This window comes from Sander vitreus, chromosome 10 (genome assembly GCF_031162955.1).
Source record: "Sander vitreus isolate 19-12246 chromosome 10, sanVit1, whole genome shotgun sequence".
Taxonomy (NCBI): domain Eukaryota; kingdom Metazoa; phylum Chordata; class Actinopteri; order Perciformes; family Percidae; genus Sander; species Sander vitreus.
Genome location: NC_135864.1, coordinates 19,999,226 through 20,023,036, shown reverse-complemented (window position 1 = coordinate 20,023,036; position 23,811 = coordinate 19,999,226). Strand labels below are relative to the sequence as shown.

The 23,811-nt window shown below is 41.7% G+C and overlaps 2 protein-coding genes across 4 annotated transcripts; one reads left to right on the top strand and one right to left on the bottom strand.

The window, feature by feature from the left end:
• Positions 1-280: 280 nt before the first annotated feature.
• fbxl3l (F-box and leucine-rich repeat protein 3, like) lies at positions 281-3,919 on the bottom strand. Its single transcript, XM_078261459.1, is given in 7 exon segments — positions 281-501; positions 503-731; positions 1,044-1,096; positions 1,098-1,204; positions 3,002-3,118; positions 3,454-3,486; positions 3,845-3,919. Coding segments are annotated over 7 exon segments (738 nt in total). The 3' UTR covers positions 281-377.
• A 3,830-nt stretch (positions 3,920-7,749) lies between these two features.
• On the top strand, positions 7,750-22,517 carry atp7a (ATPase copper transporting alpha). 3 transcript variants are annotated; one of them, XM_078260811.1, is made up of 24 exons: positions 7,750-8,010; positions 8,479-8,671; positions 9,384-9,514; positions 10,917-11,421; positions 12,778-13,554; positions 13,754-13,966; positions 14,063-14,226; positions 14,472-14,633; positions 14,813-14,889; positions 15,727-15,949; positions 16,118-16,351; positions 16,435-16,526; positions 17,002-17,129; positions 17,442-17,596; positions 17,685-17,819; positions 18,025-18,219; positions 18,403-18,585; positions 18,704-18,917; positions 19,074-19,220; positions 19,349-19,491; positions 19,843-20,046; positions 20,740-20,857; positions 20,954-21,056; positions 21,197-22,517. In XM_078260811.1, the coding sequence occupies exons 3-24, from the start codon at positions 9,395-9,397 to the stop codon at positions 21,468-21,470; spliced, it is 4,566 nt and encodes a 1,521-aa protein (XP_078116937.1). In that variant the 5' UTR covers positions 7,750-8,010; positions 8,479-8,671; positions 9,384-9,394; the 3' UTR covers positions 21,471-22,517. The 3 variants fall into 3 exon arrangements, with proteins under 3 accessions (XP_078116937.1, XP_078116936.1, XP_078116935.1); XM_078260810.1 differs by lacking the exon at positions 8,479-8,671 and having other exon boundaries at positions 7,750-8,005; XM_078260809.1 differs by lacking the exon at positions 8,479-8,671.
• Positions 22,518-23,811: the final 1,294 nt, after the last annotated feature.

The window sequence follows — 23,811 nt, the reverse complement described above, 5'->3', positions numbered from 1 at the left end:
TCAGCACAAAATAAAACTTGGAATTCACTGAACAACGTACACTGATGATATTGTGGGAGATGCTGTTCAGAAAAAAATGATGAAGTGTGATGCTTTTAAAATAAGCAACCAGCAGATGGCAGATCCACATCCTTTACACACAATGGTTGAAAGGTTGCAGTGAGTGACGGTAAATTCAGACTGTCCTTCACAGATGGAAGGAACCTACTACATCAAAGATTTCACATCACAATATCAATGCATAGAGAGAAAGCTGAGTGCTCACAAGATAGCCAGACAGAAATCAATCTGCCAATGTTTTAAGTGAGAAAACATTTTCAGTCTTACATCAAATTTAGGTAAAAATAGAAGTGACAGCTTTAGAAATTACCCACCTTCTAGTAAGCTGAAGGCCAAAGGCAGTTCAGTCCAACACGGCCCAGCATCTCTTTAGTAACTGCCCGGCCAAAGTACAGGTAGGTGACGGGAGTCTCCTGGCAGAATAATTGCTCAAACTCCTCATATAAGGAAGAAATAAATGACGATGTTGACCTTGGGTGAGTGTCGGACCAAAGCCTCCCAGCTGGTTCTTTTGATGGTTTGATGGTGTGAAAGTGTGTCTGCAATGCGTAGGTGCTCTAAGTGGATGTGTTTTTCAGAGGAGAGGGCAAGCAGGAGCTCATCACTCAGGAGATAGTAGCTCAACGCCAGCTAACTGAGTCCATGGCACTGGTCTGCAACACACAGGATACCTGAGGACAGAAAGAGAAGTCAGAACTTCTGAATGGGAAGAGATCCTTTTAAAAGAAAAGACAAATAATCAGCGTGGTTCTTGGGATGGTGATTACGTTCAGTCGGCCAAAGTACAAAGTACACTAAAATATCTATCATCTATATATCGATCTGTAAGATAGTCACAAAGTAAAGCAACATAGATCATCCTGGTGGCTTAGGAATATGATACACTGACCATGTACTTGTACTTGCACACCATTTCTGCTCCACTCTCTACTGTGCTGACTAATAAAAGCAAAACAAGAAAATTCCCAAAATAGTACATTGACCTGCTGGAGAGACATGAGGACAGCTGCTCATCTTCAGTAACTTCATGGTGTTGCACCTTCAGGGACGGGTCGTCCACTGGCGTATGATCAATCTTGATAGGGGACAGGGACTTGGAGCTGTCAGTGCAGACACAAAGTGGGCATAAGGAGGAACAACAATGCTGATTAAACCAAAACTCCTAATACCAAATAAATGTGCAGCATTTTTTGCAAAAAAGTGCAAACATTAGGTATAGGAGCCATGTATATTATGTTTGTTTATGGTTTATAGTTTTCACCTAATATGTAATGTAGGACGTCATGGGGGTTGATCTGACAATAATCAGTCTATTTATGCACCTGTGCACCTGCATGGCTGAGGCTATAGAGGGGGTGAGTTTGTGTTTTTGCATTTTCTGTTGACCGCAAGTTTTATCGCAGTTTCATCGCAAGTTTCACCACATCCACGTTCACCTTTATGCAGTATTTTTCAGGCAACTGGATTTTGTTTCTTAATATTTTTCCAACTTTCAAATGAACAATAAATCTTTGAAAGCATATCACGGAGTGGATCTGAATTATTCAAACGCCGTGTCATACAGGTGATTGTTCCCTGACTCAGCCTCTCGGCGGCTTATGGAGGTTGCAAAGAAGTCGCTACATTAGGGATATTTTTACCAAACTAAAATCGCTGTACAGTTACTTGTTGTGAGGTAGATTATTCTTCAACTGGCGGGACATCCATCCATCCATCCATCTTCATCCGTTTATCCGGGGTCGGGTCGCGGGGGTAGCAGCTCCAGCAGGGGACCCCAAACTTCCCTTTCCCGGGCCACATTAACCAGCTCCGACTGGGGGATCCCGAGGCGTTCCCAGGCCAGGTTGGAGATATAATCCCTCCACCTAGTCCTGGGTCTCCCCCGAGGCCTCCTCCCAGCTGGACGTGCCTGGAACACCTCCCTAGGGAGGCGCCCAGGGGGCATCCTTACCAGATGCCCGAACCACCTCAACTGGCTCCTTTCGACGCAAAGGAGCAGCGGCTCTACTCCGAGCTCCTCACGGATAACTGAGCTTCTCACCCTATCTCTAAGGGAGACGCCAGCTACCCTCCTGAGGAAACCCATTTCGGCCGCTTGTACCCTGGATCTTGTTCTTTCGGTCATGACCCAGCCTTCATGACCATAGGTGAGGGTAGGAACAAAAACTGACCGGTAGATTGAGAGCTTTGCCTTCTGGCTCAGCTCTCTTTTCGTCACAACGGTGCGATAAATTGAATGTAATACCGCACCTGCTGTGCCGATTCTCCGACCAATCTCCCGCCCCATTGTCCCCTCACTCGCGAACAAGACCCCAAGGTACTTGAACTCCTTCACTTGGGGTAAGGACTCATTCCCTACCTGGAGAAGGCACTCCATCGGTTTCCTGCTGAGAACCATGGCCTCCGATTTAGAGGTGCTGATCCTCATCCCAGCCACTTCACACTCGGCTGCGAACCGATCCAGTGAGTGCTGAAGGTCACAGGCCGATGATGCCATCAGGACCACATCATCTGTAAAAAGCAGCGATGAGATCCCCAGCCCACCGAACTGCAACCCCTCTCCACCCCGACTACGCCTCGATACCCTGTCCATAAATACTACAAACAGGATTGGTGACAAAGCGCAGCCCTGGCGGAGTATGCCCAACCAGTCTACATGTATTTTGTGGATCTGGAGAAGGCGTATGACCGGGTGCCCCGGGAGATACTGTGGGAGGTGCTGCGGGAGTACAGGGTGAGGGGGTCCCTTCTCAGGGCCATCCAATCTCTGTACGACCAAAGCGAGAGCTGTGTCCGGGTTCTCGGCAGTAAGTCGGACTCGTTTCAGGTGAGAGTTGGCGGGACATATTGTGACTAATTCAGCTCTTTGTTATAACAAACAGGGCAGCAGTAAAAGTGTTGAGATGTTCTTATGAAACACAGACAGTCTCTTAACTGAGACACATTGCATGAAGCTGGGCCGTGCTGTGGAAATAAGCCCCAGGGTTTTAATGGTACAGTTCACCAGCTGGGACTAAATGTCACAGGCAGCCTCTGCAGATTCAGTGCAGCTGTCCACCTGATTTACAAACAGTGATTTACCATTTAAGTAAAAATAAAAAATAAAACATACAAAAATGAAGAATGGAAAGATGACGGTGTACTGTAAGAATAATCTCAGCTCAGATGTGTTAAACACACTAATCCTAAAGCAGTTAATGCGTCATGATGGTTTGAATTAAGGTTTGGAAGGCCACACATGGAAATGGAGGAGGTGGAGGTGAAAGGAGAGGACAGCAGGGAGGGGCTAGCTCTTACCTTGAAGGCAGGTTACCCCAGTCCTCTGCTCAAAGCTGGACATCTCCCACTTTGGTATTGTTAGCCCTCTCCTCATGGGAAGGGAAGCGCTGGTACCTTGATTTGAGACCTGTCCTTCCTTGTTTCATTCTGAAACAAATCAGCACACAGTGGGATCATGAGATGAGGAATTGGTTAAAGTTTAAAAGCAAACAGTAGAAATCTCTATGCATCAGCATATTTGAGCTATTCATTGATTTTTAAAAGTGTATGACAACCTGAGGGTCCCAGTTGTATATCTAAACTCTTATGTTGTGGCTAGAACCAGGCAACATTTTTGGAGGATTGTTAATTTCACCTAAAATAAGGTTAGTTATAATAGTAAGGCTATTGTATGTGCTTCTATTGATGCTTGTGTAGTTGCGAAGACTTCCCTGTGTGGACCTGAATGCAGCCTTGGCCTGACCCCTCCCATGGCCAACCCCCTAATCAGGGCTAGGCTAGTCACCTGTGCTCCTTTCTCCTCTCTCTGCTTCCAGATGTGTCCCTGCTGTGGCCGTAGGCTAGTGTTTGTTGCCCTCATCTATGTGAAAGGCACATTTCTATGTCAAATCCATGTATTGTATTGTGTACCGTCAATCTTGAAAAAAACACTTTCTTTTTCAACGTTTTTGACGCCTTTTTTTTACAGTTTGTTTTTGCTTTTTCCAACGTTTTAAATTGTAAAATTTTTCTTCTACATATTTTCAGCGCTTATTTCTACGTCCCATTTTTTTCTGATATAAAACAAAAATTAAAAACGGCTACCAGGAGACTCTTGTTGCTCCTGCCCTGGGAAAGTGATTTTGTTCCCTTTAATGTCCCATCTTAGTGGTGGTGAGTAAGTTAATGTTTTTTAATGGCATTTTAATATAGTGAAGTTGAGCCTGGTGAATTATACTTTTCCCCTCCTTTCCAGGTTCCTCTTTCCTTTTAATTACTGCTGTTTTGCCCATATGGTGTTTTGTCCATTTCTTAGTTTTGATGTTTGGTTAAGTTCTGTTTTGCCCTAATTGTGTATTGTTTTGCCCTTCGGTTCTTATTTTTTTGTCTTTTAGCTTGTTCATTTAGGTTTAATTTGCCTTTTTATTGTACTGCCCCTAAATTGGCTTTTTGTGAGTTTTCTTTAACTAAGTGGGTTACTGTATATTTGTTTTGATTATTTTTGTATTTAGTTTATTTATTTCAGAGCAGGTTGCCATCTTGTTTGGAGGCTAGGCACCCGTGGTGAGGTTCCTTCACTGTTTTGTGAGTAATTGCACAGGGACAGGATATAGACTGCACCGTTTTGCTGTGGGGATTCCTGTGATTTGCTGTGTTGCACTTGAGGTGAGTAGCGGTGGCACACCGGAACACTGCCTCTCCACAAGTGGCATCTACTTGGTTAGTTTATGGGTTATTTTGGGCTTAATTCTTAAACATTCTTTTAAAGATTGCTATCTAACAGTATTGCAATAAATCACAATTATATCCACCCCACCATTTTAGTAAGTGTGTTTAACCCTTTCAGCAGTTTAAGCCTCTGCCTATTTTGATTTGTCATTGGAAATAAAAACATTTGATATATTTTGAAACATGCCTCTGCCTCATCAGTAAAGGACCTGTGTGCCTTTCTCTCCAGTTTCAATTAATCAATGTTCACATAGTATTTCCTAGGGTGCAATTCCCTAGGTGGTGTCATTTTTTCCCCTTTAAATTCCCCCTTATTGGTGACCTTTGCTAGCCTAGAAGTCAGGCTAGATCTTTGCCACACTTGCCTATTTTCTTGATCAATGTCTTTGTGTCTAGTGGATCCTGCACATTGACCTGGGGGATGGCTGGAGGAGTAAATCAGTCATTGCTTGGCTGCCATACAGGCTCATTGTTTTTTTTTGTAAGATTGCATGTATGTGTATGCATTTATGATTGTTGTTTAGCATTCATACACACATAATGGTAGTCATCCTGTTCTTACCTCTATGGACAGGTTTTAGCTTGTATGACAGCAGGTTCCCGTAATGCATTTGCTCTCACTGTCAACCGGTGGCAAAGACTTCATTAAGATTATGGTACTTTTACTGACTTGGCAACCCTGATGTGTTGTGATTTTTGCTTACCCTTGTATATGGAAAATGTTTACTATGTAGTTTTGGCATCACCGAATCAAACTCCCAGATGCATGGTGACAGAAAAGCTATTGGGATTTGGTAAGCCATAATAAGGAATGCAAAAGTGAGGATGTGTTAAATGTGTTTCACGCCAGTCATTCTAGTTTCCCATCTGCATCTTTACCAGTTGTGGCTCAAATAGTAATATAACTGACTCATCCAATACAGTAGGCTAATTTTAAGAGGGTGTTTTGTTTATATGGACCACCATTCCCTGCACTCTAATTTCCAGCAGGGGGCAAGTCCACCACTATTTTACTGTCTATGAACTCCACTGGCTCCAAAAAGAAGTCGGATTACAAAGAGTAGTCTATGAGACAATGACCCTACTTCTCACTTGATTTATTACATTAGTAAACATTTTCCTAGCTAGTTTCTCATTCACTAGTTTCAAGTCTTTTTCAATACAGCATAATTATTTTGAAAATTAGCCTATAATTTATTTTAAAATGGACAACAAAGCAGGGCATGATTTAGGGCGTGGCTACACACCGACCTGTCAATCAGGAAAGTGTCAGGGGTGTACATTAAATAGCCTTGCACAGAGTGATAGGCTCTGGCCTTCTTATATACTGTCTATATCTCTGGCCTGGGCATTTTGGTCGCCTAAAAATGTCTTGTTCAGTAGCACCAAAGCCTATCTACGGAAAGCCGTTCCACTTCCTATTCAGCCGAATTGTACCGAATTTGGTTGCAGTTCCACCAGAGTTCCACTGGGGGTTGATCGCGGTCCAGTGCTAAATGAATGGGACTCTATGGAGCTAGACGGCTAAATTTGTCTCTTTCGCCTGATTGTCGTTGAGAAATCTCAGATTTGATTGTAGTTTTTGCAAGTTCAACATGGATTATAGGTCAAAAGTTGACTGAACGAGTACTTGTGTCCTTTCGATTTCTTACAGGTTGAGTCGTTGTTGCCCATAACACGCTAGCATTCTGCTAATGAATGCTGATTGGTCAGTGAAGGACTGATTACGATCGGAGATCCCACTTGACGGCATCCAAAGCAGAACCAGAATGTCAGAGTGAATATTTCGGCGTGGTCTTTAAAACATTAGCAAACCTCTTTCTAGCACGTGTATTGACAGGGAGAGGCTAACCTGTCAGCTGTGTTGTCGATGCTTCGAGAGAACAAAGGAAGCGACTCAGAGCTTGCCGTAAAGCACTGTCTCTGGCCGTATATGTGTATGACGTCATTGACATTTTAAAAGGCTTTTTAGAACAAAAAAGCCACTTTAAAAAAATCTAACACCCAGCAGTGTGTATTTTCTTAACCTCCCCTTTCGAATGCAACATTCAAATTACTAGACAAAAAATGATATCCTGAGAAAAGTGGATTTTGAGGGGTATAGCTCCATAGAGTCCCATTCATTCTGCACTGGCCTGTGAGCGCCCCCTATATGGAACTCTGGTGGAACTGCAACCAGTTCAGAAGCCGGAAGTAACGAGAGTGGAACTTCTTCCCTTATTAGAAAATCTTTGGTAGCACCTTGCTAAACCAAGGCTAGTAGTGCTAGTGTTAGCTGGTAACTTAAAGTAAAGATTGCTGATTTTCTGTGTACGGCCGTACATGCAGATGGATGGCGCCAGTAGGCTACCCAGAGGTCCCAGTTTACCCACCGGCAAAACTCTGCTGGATGCAGTTAGTTTAAAATCAGCGATTTGTCCTTATTAGAGTTTAGCGCAGCTGAAACATAACATTACACAACACTGGCCTCCCCAGCTCCGCCCTCTTGTCCAAATATGGCCACTTCTGGCTCCAAAATACCAAGATGGCGCCCTACAAACTAATGGGATAAATAATGGACGTATCCATTATGTTGCTACTTCCATTATTTTATTTTTACAGTCAAACATGTATGAATTTTGAAAATGGGTGTATTTCTCCTTTAACAAATCCCATCTGTTTACACCCTGAATTTCACCTGTTAGGCTCACACTTCATCTCAGGCCGTGCACTTAGCAAACACATTGCCGTAAACCTACCAAAATCATGGCTTATAAAGTCTCCATTAATAAATCCTAACACAGTTCATATAATAGCTAATTATTGTTAGTGATAACGGCTGTAAACTACATGGGCGTAAATGTACCCTGACAGGGCAAATTTAGGGCATTATTCACCTAGAGAAATAGTAAATATTACATTTATATTATATTTACAGTGAATATTTATTTACTGTAAATATTATTTACAGTAAATGCCTCCGCCCCTTGACAGTGACGCAGCAGTGTGGAGAGACGTCAGTTACGTCTGCATGAGAAGAAGAAAGAGAAACGGTACCCCACTCACAGAGCTGAGTTTTGTGATAACAGGGGAGGAAAATAATTGTTCCAGCACTCTTCGTTATTCCTCGCAGGCAGGACGATGCCACGAGTAGCCCGTTTTGTTGTTTGTAAGATGAAGAGGAGAAGCTAGCTAGCTTAGCCACGCTGTCTGAGAGCCAACGTCATTAGCCTGTCGCTAACTGGTTACTTCCCTTTAAGTAAGGTAAGAGTTTATTTTCATGCTAAAATTAGCTGTTTTAACAGATGAAACATTTTGTTTAATAGGTTTAGAAAAGACATTTCCTTTTTTGACACCTCAGCTGACTATGCATTGTTTTGTGAGTTTAGGAACAAGCATCGAACGTGAAGTTTAACTTATTATTTAGCTAAGCTAGCTTAGCTACTGTTAGCTGCTTTCCTTAGCTAAATTAAATGTATGAGCATCTTACTCACTCAGTCGCCGTCAACAAAAGTCACAGAGTTGTTACAAATTATGTGTATACCATTATGTCCGTTTGTAGCGATTTATATTTGATGGGTAACTGCCTTTAGTCTTGAGGAGCATCACGTACAGGTTTATGTTTACTCTTTTTGCAGTATTAATGAGTAAATTGCATTTGTCATCGAGATCCGGTGCCTTGCTGACTTTCTGTCCTGTCATTCCGTCGTTTGTATTGTATCTGTTTCTCAGACTTAAACGATATAAACTAGTCTCAAATCTGAGAGGTGTTTGACTATGAGACTCATCAGTTTGTGAAAAGAAGGCTGTCATTACAACCGCAATGACTATTCGTCCATATGACCAAACTTGAGAACTAAGATGACCTTGTAATGGTGTGGCAGGTGTCTTTCAAAAACTGAGGAGAAGCTGACAAGTATTTCAGGTAAACATTGACTTGGCAGCAAAGTGACAGCTGAGTTGGCACCAGTAGTTACAGTAGGACAGCTTTCATTATCCCCGAAAATGGTCTGTTCTCTGTCAGTGTATCATTTAAATGGAGTTGATTGTTTTAGTGAAAGAGACATAATGTTATATTATATGATTACACATATTATGTAATAACTTTCCCTTGTGGTTTTACATTTTTTACATTCTCCTACAAAAAAGCGTTGTTTTACTTCCGCCTTTTGTAATATTGGTTACAGGTTATATACATTGGTCTAATTTGACAGCACTGGTGCAGCTTCAAGCTTTTTTTGTTTCTTTCCTCTGAACCTTCCTGCTAGAAATGGCAATACAAATTCAATTCACCTTTTAAAATAATTAGTCTTGTGAAGTGTTTTTCATATCTCGTTTTGGTTATGAGGCTATAGTTGTAGGTACAACACATCTTATATGCTTTTAGTGAAACCCTTTATCTTCTCACAGCTATCACGTCCCGCAGTTCTCTTTAATTTATAACTGCCTCTTTAAATTTGAATTTAAATAACAAATTTGATTTTATATTAATGCGTAGTGGCATATAACCATATTACAAATGTATAAATAAGTTAATGTGTTATCTCTTTCTTTGTGTTGTGTTCCCTCTATGTTCTTGTTAGAAAGCCAATTATGTTAGACAATGAATTCTGCCCTACTTGTGTCCTTTTTTTTAGAGAAAGCAATCATGACACAGAAAGTCAATCTGTGTTCAGTTTCCCTTGGAGTGGAGGGTATGACTTGTGGCTCCTGTGTCCAGTCCATAGAGCAGCGCATCGGGTCGCTGCCTGGAGTGATGCATGTAAAGGTAAATGCAGTCTTTGCAAAGATATAAGAACTTCTTTTTTTTTATTTTTTATTTATTTTTACATTTAGTGTCATTCAGCCTTTTTTCCATGTTGGTGCAGTTCTTAAGATTTGCTGAGTTAACATTTTTGCTGACACTTCCAGTTCGAAAAGAGGATCCAAAATGACCATGGATGTTGTAACATTTAATCTCTATTTAAAAATAGATTATTATAACCTTGTGGAAAGGGCATATATGTACACATTATTATATTAACTAAAGGTTCCTGCCCATTTTAGAGTAATGCAGTTTGATTAATCCCACAGTCTTACTTCCTCAGGATTAGCTGGTCTGATTTACAACTAAGTAACATCGATGTAGCCATGAGAGACAGCTAAATTGTAATAGCTGTGTTCTGCTGTTTTTGTTTATTGTGTTTTTACCCCTCAGGGTGGGGTTAAATGAGAGCTAATGTAATTGTGTGTTCCCAATAGAGCTCTGCCCTTTGCAGGGCTGTGACAGCAGGTCGATATGCAGCCTGTACCCACAGGAAATGTCATTTAAGTTTTGTCATTTATGTCTTAAGAGAATTAAGTTTCTGGGTCTTTCAAGTGAATTTATATAGACATGATTTGGGAGGAGTAAATAGATTTTTGCAGTCAGTCTCATTCTTTGCTCTCCCCCTCATTCTCAGAAGAAGAAATGTTAATCCACAGGCAGGCATGCTGACTTACAAATAAACCCCCACTGTGGTTTGTAACTTATGGTTCAGTCAAGTGATCCCTTTCACTGTGTCACATGTTTCCTTCTTGCAAAAGAAGAAGAAGAGTAAGGGCTGCCAGAACATGCTGTGAGCTTACCGAGGCCATGAACTCATCTTTACCACTCTTTCTTTATATATAAAACGGTATGGCTGTAAAACTGCTGTTAAACAGCAATGCCATTGAAGAACGTGGGTATGGTCACATGAGGCAAGAAGTTTCTTTGAACACCATCTAAAGTAAATCATTAAGATTGATGACTCCAGAATAAATTATTGAAATAAGCATTCTACCAGAAATAATTACATACTTAATCCAGCTCAAACAAACATGCATTAAAGGTGCAGTTAGTGATTCTGTGCAAACAAATACAACCCCCCCACCTCCCCTTTATAAGCTCCACCCCCCAGATTCACGGATAGAGAACTACTGGCCGGCACATTCCAATGCCCACCAACATATGTTGGTATTCATTTGAAGAACGAGAGCCACCTGTGGCTCCTTAGTTTTGAAAGTTATTAACCCTACAGTATTGGTAGAATGAAAGACTCTAGTCAAATGAAGCTAGTGATAGCTAAACTGATTTAGCTTAGCCTGATTTCTTTTACATTTTATAAATATACTCTTTGTTAACCCATACCTTCACTTTTTTTTTTTTGTAGGTGTCTTTAGAGCAGAAGAATGCCACTGTCATATTTGACCACAGCCAACAGGGCCCAGAGTCTCTGTCAGAGGCCATCGAGGACATGGGCTTTGAATCAAGTCTATCAGACTCCAGCACAGCCACACCCGTCTCTACAGATACCCAGCTGATCCCCACCTGCGGCCTGACACCCGCAACCCAACAGGAGGCTTTGGAGAAGCTATCCCAGATTCAGGGAGTGTTGGATGTCAGAGAGAGCCCAGCTCTTATGGGTTTCACTGTTACCTTTGTTCCTTCCCTGACTTCTTCGCAGCAGCTGAGTGAGGTGGTGGCCAGCATAAAGCCTCTGGAGGTCCCCACACCCAGCAGCCAAATGCAAAAAGGCCCAACTTTGTCTCCATCTCACACCACGGGAGGAGGGGTTGCACTCCTTAAGTTGAGCATTGAAGGAATGACCTGTCACTCCTGCACCACCACTATTGAAGGGAAGATTGGAAAACTGAAAGGGATTGAAAAGATCAAAGGTGATGTACTTGAACTGTTCACGCTTGTAGTCATGTGTTGCCTCACTGCCTGAGCGAGACGCGATGTATGTTGGAACACAGTTGCTGCACTATACAGGAATGCACATCATGCATCATCAGTGTCCTATCGTTGTGTATGTCAGGCTCTCCAGGGTTTCCCCAAGTGTTTGCAAGAAATCCTTCCACTGGTATTGTTGTAAGGAGTGACATGTAGACAGACAAGATTATGTTATGCGGATTAAAGAATGAACTGATTGTATATGCTGCCCGTTGTATGCTGTAAATTCTAGATACATTGTCCCAAATGAAATGTAACATTTCCAATGCACAAAATGATATCTTCATGACTGTTTAACAATAATGATGATGATGATGATGATGATGATGATGATGATAATAATAATAGTCTTATTTTATAGAGCACTTTTCAAAATCCAAGTTACAAAGTGCTTCACACATGCAGCACATTAATAATGAATTATAAAAGCATTAGATTCTAAATTCCCTTATTAAAACAGAAATAAAAAGAAAATCAATACTTGAATTATCTCCAATGAAAGTATGTTTTAAGAAGAGCTTTAAAAGATGTTATGGCCTCAGCCAGCCTGATTTCCTCAGGCAGGTCCAAAGGCTCTGTCCTCTCTAATTAAAAGCTTTAAAAGACCCCTGCCCGAGGATCTCAAAATAACAGACTCGTACTAAATGATTGTTTTACTGTGATTGAACACTTCATGTACATACATCTCATGTATGCAAATATGAACATGAATGTTGTTTTAGTGGATTTTAAGTAGAGGTGTTGAAATTAATCAAATAATCGATGCATCGAATCGTGGACATGGATGACGCTGCATCGATAATCGGCCGGGCCATAATCGATTATTTCTGTATTTACAATTTAATGTATGCCTAACAACCCTTCTGTTTACATATTCGACATATATATATATATATATATATATATATATATATGTGTGTATGTATGTGTTACTCAGTGCTGTAGTTTTATGTATCCAATTTATTTAGTATTAGAGCACTGCAGAATGTTTTGTTTTTGAAGCTTAAAAAGCTTTGAATTAAATATCCTATATGGCTTTAATAGAAAAATGTATTTGATGTATCGAGATATCGAATCGCTGACATGATAATCGTAATCGAATCGGGAGATCAGTGAAGATTCACACCTCTAATTTTAAGTTATATTTTGTATACCTCATTCATTTCAAATCTTTGTCATCTCTAAATGCACTTCCTGTTCTAGTGAAATAATCTTTTTTTTTATTTATTTTTTTATATAAAGTCCTTTATGCTTTACGATGGTATTTTTAACTTTGTCATGCCTTTTATTCTCCACAGTTGTTTTAGAGACTCAGGAAGCTACAATCGTGTACTTGCCTTACCTCATCACTGTCCAAACCATCACCGACCAGATTGCTGTGGCCGGCTTCAAGGCGTTTGTCAAGTCTAAGCCTCGCCCTCTGCAGCTGTCACCCAGCGAAATCGAACGTCTTGTTGATTCTCAAAAACGAACTGTCTCTTCGCCATCAGAGACATCAGAGGAGACCGAAATCTTCATAGACACAACACTTATCACGCTCGGGGTGAAAGGCATGCACTGCCGTTCGTGCGTGGTGAATATCCAAGACAGTATCTCTAAGCTGCCTGGTGTCTCTTCTGTGGAGGTCTCTCTGGAGAAGGAGAAGGCCTCCATCTGCTACGATCCTCTAAAGGCCACTGTGACTCAGTTGCAGCAGGCCATTGAGGCGCTGCCTCCGGGAAACTTTAAGATTCAACCCTGGGACTCCTCTGGGGCTCTCAGTCCTGTTTCCATATCACCCACGCCTGCCTTATCGCCACCTCGGCCTGCACGTGCAACCCAGGCCAAACCTGCTGCCTCCCAGCCTTGTTTTACCCAGCCTCTAGCATCTGTAGTTAATATTCACATCGAGGGCATGACATGCAACTCCTGTGTCCAGTCCATCGAAGGCATGATCTCCCAAAGGAAGGGGGTGATGTCAGCCCAGGTTTCTTTTGCTGATCACCATGGGTCCTTTGAGTATGATCCCCTCCTGACCACACCAGAGGAGCTGAGGGAGGCTGTAGAGGACATGGGATTTGATGCCTTCCTGCCTGGTAAGAGGATAGATGGTGTGGTTGTTGAGTCGGCTAATTTCTTGGTGTTTTGACTAAAGAATTGTCTGCAGATAGTCTAAAGCTTCTCTTTGTTGCCACTGGATGCTCGTCAGCAAGTGGAGGTAGTTGAGCTGTGAGGTTGAGACATCAGAGCTAACTGCACATTTGTCTTTTAAAAACTATAATTTGTTGTCTACAGAGACCAATTCTCTACTGCCTGCACCAAATTCCAGTCTCTTAAAGTCTTCGAGTCTAGCACATTCGAAAGATAATGAGCTGGACGGTGACCTACACAAAGAAACCCCACAGGGACGCAACGGAGACGCGCACTCTAAATGCTTCATCCAAATTGGAGGGATGACCTGTGCTTCCTGTGTGGCAAACATCGAGAGAAACCTCAAGAATGAACATGGTTTGTAAAAACATCGAAGTATTACATTTTTATTTCAGTGATCGTATCTGATTGCTTTCAGCAGGAGCTAAAGAGAAAATCTTTAATGTTGTGCAGGTATCTACTCGGTTCTGGTAGCACTAATGGCTAGTAAAGCAGAGGTGCGTTATAACCCTGAGCTCATGGACCCTGGGAAGATAGCCGAATGTGTGAAAGAGCTGGGCTTCACTGCCTCTGTTATGGAGAACTATGAAGGTTCAGATGGAAACCTAGAACTAGTGGTGAGTAAACATAAGGTGTATTATGTTTGTGTTGCATGAAGAAGACAAGATACGTTCATCACAGTCGTTTATTTCCACAATATGAAATCCATAAATAAACATTTCAATCACTGGTTTAGAAGACTGTCTAATACAGGCGACCTCCTTTTCAGTAGATGTAATGAATAATGTCTGTTCCTCACTTCATACTCTTTTTAATATATTTATCCCTTTCTACTTGACTGCTCCTCCTTACCTTCTTTCAGGTCAGGGGAATGACGTGTGCCTCTTGTGTTCACAAAATCGAATCCAGCCTCATGAGAGAAAAAGGGATTATATATGCCTCTGTTGCCTTGGCAACCAACAAAGCACACATTAAGTACGACTCAGAAATTAAAGGGCCGCGAGACATCATCAAGCTGATCGAGGTATTATTTCTGTCGGTTATTTAAGCATTTGTTCAGTTATTTTTAATGTTCCTTATTTTGCATGTTAACACCAATTGATATTCATGCAAACCAGAGAAGTTGTAATACTTATCTACTTTATGTGAAGTGCTGAATCATAAGGGTTAATCTGATCAGTAGTTTGACTTTGTTGTTTGTAGAATCTGGGGTTTGAAGCATCTTTGGTAAAACGAGACCGCACTGCCAGTCACCTGGACCACAGCAAAGAGATACGACAGTAAGTAGCATTGTGTTTTTGTACATCAAGAACATGCAAAAGCCCTCAATTTATGTCTGTTTATCAATTGTAATCCAACTCTCCAACTCAAATGTCTTTTGTTTTTTTTAAATGATACCTCAACAACTTTTTCGCAGAAAACAGTTCTGTTTTTAAGCCAGGCAGCTGCTAAAATGGTTGTACAGAGGAGAAAACGCCCCCACTTAACATTACTCAATGGATTCTGTTAATAAAACACACAGCTTCTCTAGAACTACAAATAGCTTGGACCATTACTGCCAGGGAAAATAGAAATGAAGCCTTGTTTAAGGCTTTGGAGAGTTTAATGTCAACTTGGTGAACTGTAGATGGGTGATAATGTTTTGAAACATGTAAATATATGTGGGGATGGGAAGGGGGGGCATGTTATATCATTTCTGTGGTGATGTTGGTTTGTTCAGCATTATGTACATGGTACTTAGTATATGCAGGGTTTGTGGGTCGATGCTTAGAATAGGGGGGGGCAGTGGTGGCCTAGAGGCTTAAGGAAGCAAGTGAGGTGCCCTTGAGCAAGGCCTGTAACCCCAACCGCTCCAGTGGAGCTGCTCAGTGGCCAGCAGATCAGACTGTGGTTGTACTGGGCAACTTCCAGGTATGAATGTGGAACTGTGTGAATGTGACAGGTCGTCGTTGCAAATGAGAAATCGTTCTCGATCGACTTACCTGGATAAATAAAAGGTAAAAAATAAAATAAAATAAAATGAGGATGAAGAATCTCCATGGACATGTAAGGAGAGTTAAAACCTAGCTCACAGAATAAAATAATTACATTTCTTTTAACTGTCTCTGCTCTCTAAGGTGGAGGAAATCTTTCCTGGTGAGCTTGATTTTCTGTGTGCCTGTAATGGGCATGATGACCTACATGATTATCATGGACCACCACATGAATGTTTCACATCAACACAACGCCACAGTGGAGGACCGCAACCATTACCACGCCACCATGTTCCTGGAGAGACAGCTGCTCCATGGCCTCTCCATCATGAACCTCCTCTCCTTCCTCTTTTGTGTGCCTGTACAGGTAAATCCGAGGGATTGACTGCACTTCCAGGAAATATATATAATATATAGAAATTTCAGCAGCACATGCAAATTTAGATTTGGACAGAGGCACTCATTCAGGAGAGGGGAGGGACTCTGGGTGAAAAGTTTGAGTGAATACAAGCTTTTCTGTTTTTCCTCTCTTTAGTTTATTGGAGGTCGCTACTTCTACATTCAAGCCTACAAAGCAGTCAAACACCGATCTGCCAACATGGATGTGCTAATAGTTCTGGCTACCACCATTGCCTTCACCTACTCACTGGTCGTCCTTATAGTGGCCATGGTGGAGAAGGCAAAAGTCAACCCCATCACCTTCTTCGACACACCGCCTATGCTCTTTGTCTTCATCTCCCTGGGGCGCTGGCTGGAGCAGATAGCCAAGGTTTCACTCATTATCATTATTGATATCTATGACATGAAATGTAATTGAATGTATTAGTCACTTGGAAATCTGCTTCAATCCAGAGCAAGACATCTGAGGCTTTGTCCAAGCTGATGTCTCTACAAGCGACTGAGGCCACAGTGGTCACTCTCAACAGTGACAAGTCCCTTCTCAGGTACTCGTTGCTCTCTGTGCTCCTTTTGTTGAACCCTTTTATATCTTCAGTTGGTTTTAGATTACAACATATCTTAATGTTTGCACTTGAAATGTCAGTAAAAGGTTTAACAGGATATAACAAAGACTGCAAGTGATTTTCCACAGTAAAATTAGCACAGATATATCAATTCAAACTGGGATTCAAATTTAATACCCAGTTTTCATCTTTTGTGTCGTCTAATAACACCACTACAGTAGACATCCCTAAAATATCTTAGTTAGATTTGTCAGCATTACCCAGTGCCACTGGTCAGTTTGATCTGGTACTCAGATTTCAGAAATCCTGCTGAGAAATCTGGCTTAATAAAATTAGGCATACTGTTTTTACTGTATTGTAAAATATAATAACAGCAATAGTATAGTAATAATCTAGTATTGTTTCACCACTGTAGTGTTTTACATAATTCACATTGTTTGACACTGGTGTGTTCCAGTGAGGAGCAGGTGGATGTTGAACTGGTGCAGAGGGGCGATGTGGTCAAAGTGGTTCCTGGAGGGAAGTTTCCAGTAGATGGGAGGGTCATCGAGGGACACTCCATGGCTGACGAGTCTCTGATCACAGGTTGGTCGCAGCGAATGAAGGATCTATAGTATTGATCATATTGATGGCAATAATCTACTAAAATGTAACTATTCAGCTTAAGTGAGCCAATGGACAGTGTACCACAAAACAATAATTAGCCTTAATTTGTCACATCGTTGGTACCAGTATTCAATCAGCTAAATTGCCAGTTCTAATGCACATGTATTGTTTGGTTATTATTTGAGCGGTGGTTTCTGCCAAAACTGCAGTATTTGCTCCAGATGTCCTGCTCTGTTTCTTACTGCCTCTGACTGTTGTGTTTTCTGACCAGCTGTTGCTTTGTGACTCCAGGTGAGGCCATGCCAGTGACTAAGAAGCCCGGGAGCTCTGTGATTGCAGGCTCCATTAACCAGAATGGCTCTCTGCTCGTCAGTGCTACACACGTTGGCATGGACACCACGCTGTCTCAGATTGTCAAACTAGTAGAGGAGGCTCAGACTTCAAAGGTAAATAACGTGTGGTGAGATCTGCACAGTGTCTACCTGCTTTAATGGTAATTGCTCAGGTGTTTAATTCCTGCCATTTATTTTTTAGGCTCCCATCCAGCAGTATGCAGATAAGATCAGTGGCTACTTTGTACCATTCATAGTTGGCATATCCCTCCTCACGCTGATCGCCTGGATCATCATTGGGTTTTTAGACTTCTCTCTAGTGGAGAAGTACTTTCCTGTGAGTCTTCTTTTCAATCTTGATATATTGACTGTACCAAGCTCCTCAGTATAGCATCAGGAAATGACATCTTTTCCTCTATACTGATTATAAAACAGAAATGACTAAATGGCACTGCATCTGATATTCTTCCTAATTACTATTGAACTTGATTTTCTTTAGTGATGATAAAAGCAAAGCTAACAGCCCCATTTCCTCCCTGCAGGGATACGACAAGAGCATTTCCAGGGCAGAGGCAGTGATTCGCTTCGCCTTCCAGGCCTCCATAACTGTGTTATGCATCGCATGTCCCTGTTCCCTTGGCTTGGCAACCCCGACAGCTGTCATGGTGGGCACAGGGGTTGGAGCCCAAAATGGCATCCTGATTAAGGGAGGAGAGCCACTTGAGATGGCGCATAAGGTGTGTTGATGATGATGTTCTGACACCCCTATGTAGTCAGCCAATTATGTAACACACGGACATTATGAAATGGCTCTGGTTTCCTGGGTTTACAAAACCACATTAGTCTAGATATTATTTTGATTAAATACAGCCTGGTAGTATTTCTGTTTTTGATTTGATCATATCTCCTTTTATTGGCAGATCCAGACGGTGGTGTTTGATAAGACTGGGACCATCACGTATGGTGCTCCGACGGTTGTCCAAGTCAAGATAGTTGTGGAGGGGAACAAGATGCCTCGTTCCCGACTGCTGGCCATTGTGGGCACCGCTGAGAACAACAGTGAACACCCTCTGGGAGCAGCTATCACCAAATACTGCAAACAGGTTGGTCTGTACCTCAAATTCAACCCAGCACTGCACTTTGGGGAAAATCTCAGATCCTCCACATGATCCTCGAAATGCTCCAGAAATATGTTAAACATCCATTACTCTCTGTGTGAAGGAGCTTGGCACAGAGTCTCTTGGCGCATGCACCGACTTTCAGGCAGTGCCGGGCTGTGGCATCCGATGTCAGGTCAGCAACACTGAGACCATGCTGAAACAGGCAGACAGCGACAGCGAGGACAACGACCAGCACAACAGTGTTCTGGTCCAGATCAGTGATACCCGGATGTCCACCAGCTCCCATCCACTTATCATGGACCCACAGCCACTAAGTATGTTGGGAAACACATTTTTGTTGTTGTGTATTCAGCAGAAATACTGAAACATTTTTATTTAGTCCTTAAATTCTGAATTTAGGTAGTTAAGTGATACAGTTGCAGTAAATGTTTGTTTTACTTGCTGTTGTCTAATTTGATCTCCATGTATAGGCCTTGTCCAGTCAGCCTCCTATGTTGTCCTGATTGGCAATAGAGAGTGGATGAGGAGGAATTGCCTGCAGATCAGACCAGACATAGATGAGGCAATGATGGAGCATGAGCGCAGAGGATGCACGGCTGTTCTAGTAGCTGTAGACAGTGAGTAGTACTGTTTTTAACATGAAATTTAGACTTTTGCCCTTTGCCATCTGACTGACTGCAAACTGTTTTGTCCTTGTCTAAAACTACTTGTATTCTTATTGTGAAGCATTTTTATTTGTGCGTAGATCTGCTGTGTGCGATGATAGCCATAGCAGACACAGTGAAACCAGAGGCTGAGCTGGCAGTCCGCACTCTGACCAGCATGGGTCTGGAAGTTGTGCTGATGACCGGAGACAACAGCAAGACAGCACGAGCCATTGCTGCTCAGGTATGGACAGAGAGTGGATATAGAGCTAGGTGATGTGAAGACTTATTTGTGAAAAGAAAGCATAATTATTATAAAACTGCAATGTTGCATTTATAACCAAAAAACAACATACAAACCAAGATATTACCACAATATTGCAGAAACTAAATTCTTAAATATCAAGTCTTGTATGTTAGTGTGTTTGTGTGTGTGTGTGTATATATATATATATATATATATATATATATATATATATATATATATATATATATATATATATATATATATAAGCAAGCAAGCCATATTGCCCAGGTCTACCATTTTGTATGTTGTGTGTTTCTGAGTCTGTTGATCTCCCTGCCTCTCCCACAGGTCGGTATCAGGAAGGTGTTTGCCGAGGTGCTGCCCTCCCACAAGGTGGCTAAGGTGGAACAGCTGCAGCAGGCTGGGAAGAGAGTAGCCATGGTGGGCGACGGTGTCAACGACTCACCTGCTCTAGCCATGGCTGACGTGGGCATCGCCATAGGAACTGGGACAGATGTGGCCATAGAGGCAGCAGATGTGGTGTTGATTAGGGTGAGAATTTGTGCTTTGTGGATTTTGAAAAAGTCTGTCATGAATTCATGGCTCTGGCCTACAGATCGGCTGTTTTGATAACATGAAATCATCAGACATGATATTTCTGCCCTGCGGCACAGACGCAGCGTGAAACCGATGTCTCTGGCACAACGCAGTGTCACAGAACACGCACAGTATAAAACAATGTATCATGATACCAAAAGTGTAATACACAATATTTGTGCAACTGGAGAGAAAAACATTCATTCCCATTTTAGAAGTACTGTAACTGATAAATACAGAAGTTCTTATGTAATTATATTTATTCACTGGATTGTGAAATGCTTAATATTTAGTTACATTTTAGTTGTATGAAAGTCAGCAATGTGTAGCATTTTGAATTGATACTACTTTGGTATGTATACAGTGTCACAATAATGCTTCTAGATTGATCAAAGGTTTGGTTGTTGTTTTTCCCCCCAACAATATTCCAGTCTATTTCTTTTTTTTTTTACCACTGTTTTAAAACGTCAACCTATAAAACGCTGAACAAAGGTGTTGCCTTATTATCTCAAACGTGGTTCCCCTCTCTGCAGATAGTACTTGGAATGTGGTTTTAATTATATTACTAAGCACAACTGATCTGATATGACTACCCTTTTCATTTCCCTTCTGCTGCTGCTGCTGCTGTCGTCGTCGTCTTATCTGCAGAATGACCTCCTGGATGTGGTGGGCAGCATCGACCTCTCTAAAAAGACTGTCAGGAGGATCAGGATCAACTTTGTATTTGCTCTCATCTACAACCTGGTTGGCATTCCTATTGCTGCTGGTGGGTGACAGCAAAAATGTACTTAAATGATGTCATGACCGCAATCATTGCATTATACTTCACCACAGCACTAATATGAATCGTGTTTGTCCACAGGTGTATTCATGCCCATTGGTGTGGTGTTACAGCCGTGGATGGGCTCTGCTGCTATGGCGCTGTCGTCCGTCTCTGTGGTTTTATCGTCCCTTCTCCTCAAATGGTAATGAGATATTTAAAGCTTTGTTAAGGCCGTTTTATCTTTGTGCTTAGTTTTTCTCCCTTTTGATTATCTTCATCTAAAACCATTTTTCCCAATGACTTTCCATATTCCTCTTTGTCTTTCTTCTTGTCTTTGTTTAGTTACACTAAGCCCAGTGCTGAGCAGTTGGAGGCCAGACTGGGTAACGGCAGGCGGAAGGGCAGCCTGTCCGATGTCAGCGTCCACATCGGCATGGGCGAGATGCGTCGTCCCTCCCCGAGACTCAGCCTGCTGGACCGCATTGTCAACTACAGTCGTGTCTCCATCAACTCCCTGCGCTCTGACAAGCACTCTCTCAACAGCTTGGTGCTCAGTGAGCCCGACAAACACTCACTGCTGGTGGGGGAGGCGCTGTGTGAGGAGGCGTTTTGCTGAATAAATAAGGCTCACATGGGTCAGCAGTGACTTTTAGAAGCTGACGTAGATGGTAACTGCATTTTTGTCAAGGCTAGGCCGTGTGAGGCTGAAAGGGTTACATTGAATAACGGCCCATCCATCTGCTGTAGGTGCCTCAGGGCAGCGCTGTTGACTTACATGCCTCTCGTTTTCGTTTAGCTCAACCAGCTGATCACATGCACTTCAGAGCTTGAGGGGGTGCTTTTCTCTCCCTCAGTTGTGGATCTTATCTTTTATTGAGGTCACCGCCCTCAGGCTCACTATTTGACCAACCCTTTGACACACTCTGTGTGCAGAAGCATGAAGCATCCACAGATCCTTGAAGCATGTACAGAGCCTTGAAGCAGGTGTCCACATCCAGGAAGCAGAGTGATGATCAGTTCTGCCACTGTGGTCATTTGCCAGTACAATCTTGAACACGCATCCAAAGACATTTTAACAGGGATGCCCCATGTAAGAGTGGACACTCCCAAGTTATTATTTTAACTAATTTCCTTAAAAGGAAAATTATAATAACACTGTTGTATAATTCCAGAGTATTTATATTACCTTTATTTATCTTTTTTCTTATATCCTGTGTAAAAAATGAAGTTGTTGAATCCAAATGCCAATTTAAATTTTTAATCTCCACAAAATGTATAATTACTGAGTAAGGTAAGGCAGAGACACTCAGTCAATCAAAGAAGTCTTGTAACTTGCTGAACACTGATTTCCGTGCAGTGCTAGTGGAGTGAGTTGTAAATGATGTTTCCCAAGTGCCAGTTGAGGTGTCACCTTGGCAAAGTCCAACACATTCCAAAGATAGCATCGTGCACAGAGGTTACCTTGGACTTAATGTGGGAAAAGTGTGAACAGAGATAAAGTCAACGACTCACAGCAGACACTACATGGTGACAGCCACTATAGAAGACTTTCCTCGTAGGTTTCTTTAGTTGTGTTGACCCTCTGCATCATTGGTTAATGATACAAGTTGCCTGTCAATGAATGTGAACATTATTCAATGCTAAACAGAAATTGTTACATGGATGACTTTGTTTGTGCTTGAATTACTTTATTTGGTTGTTGGAAAAAGGTGTTGTGATGCAGTTTGTTATGAAAAAGCCAAATAGTTCTTTTTCACAGAAACCATTTTGACTTGTCACAGTAGGAAAAGCACAGGTGCAAATAATACTATAAATGATGGCTGAATGCCATTTGGCTGCTTCAGGGTGCTGTATTGTGCATGCTGGCTCACTGTCGTGGGACACATGAATGAAACGGCGCTATCGTGTGTTATCAGTAACCCAAGTAACGCTTTAACCTACTATGACTAGTCAAAATGTCTGCTGTGAAAAGGCCTATTGTTCTGTCACCATACTAGACAAGATGTTGTTGTTTCCAGGAAGTTCTTTCACTGGTGCAACTCTTTGTTCTTTTTTATGTGAATCACACTGTTGCACTTGATCAAAAAACATCTTTAAACCCAGGGGAGCAGGAAACACAGCAGGATCAGCAGTAGGGCTGCACAATTAATCACAATTTTATCAAAATCGCAATATGGACTAGTGCAATATCCACATCGCAGAGGGGTGCAATATTTGTTAAAGGCAAAATATGTCAAACCATTCTGAATGAAGTATCCTACAAATCCTGTCCTACAGACTACAGAAAACATCTGTTTGGTACAGATCCTCGCAAAAAAAAATCACTATAATAATTTTAATTTTTTTAAGATTTAATATTTTATCGTGAATCATATTGCAATCACAAGATCAGTCAAAATAATCACAATTAGATATTTTGCTTTATTTCGTTTCGATATTCCTCATATCGTTCAGCCCTAATCAGACTAAACACAGCTGTGACTCAGCACTTCCACCAAACAAGTTACTGAAAGACAAATGTTGATGAATTAAGTAGATTGTTTCCTAAAAATCACATTGTACAAGTTGTAAAATGTATATGGCATCTTTCAGTCGTAGACAGCTACTGTCCATGCTTTATTTTTTCTCTTGTGAAAGTATTACAAAGATTTTCTGCAATATATTATCTGCTTTGTCAAATCAGGGGACAAACACTACAGTCCAGCTAGTATTTCTTTTCGATGGTGAAAATAGCAGTTTGTCCTGCCAGTTTGCCATCATGCGTTATGTTCTGTAGGTGTCCTAGCCCACTGAGTGCAATTACGCCAGTCTGTTGTCTCTGTGCATTGCTTTGTAAAGACGTCCGTAGGGCTTCAGATCTGTATGCAGTCAAATTTAGCGAGTCCATGTTTGCCGTCTTTCATAGTTCTTCTGAAAATGATGTGCCTTGGAATAAAATGCTTTTGTAACGTCACTCG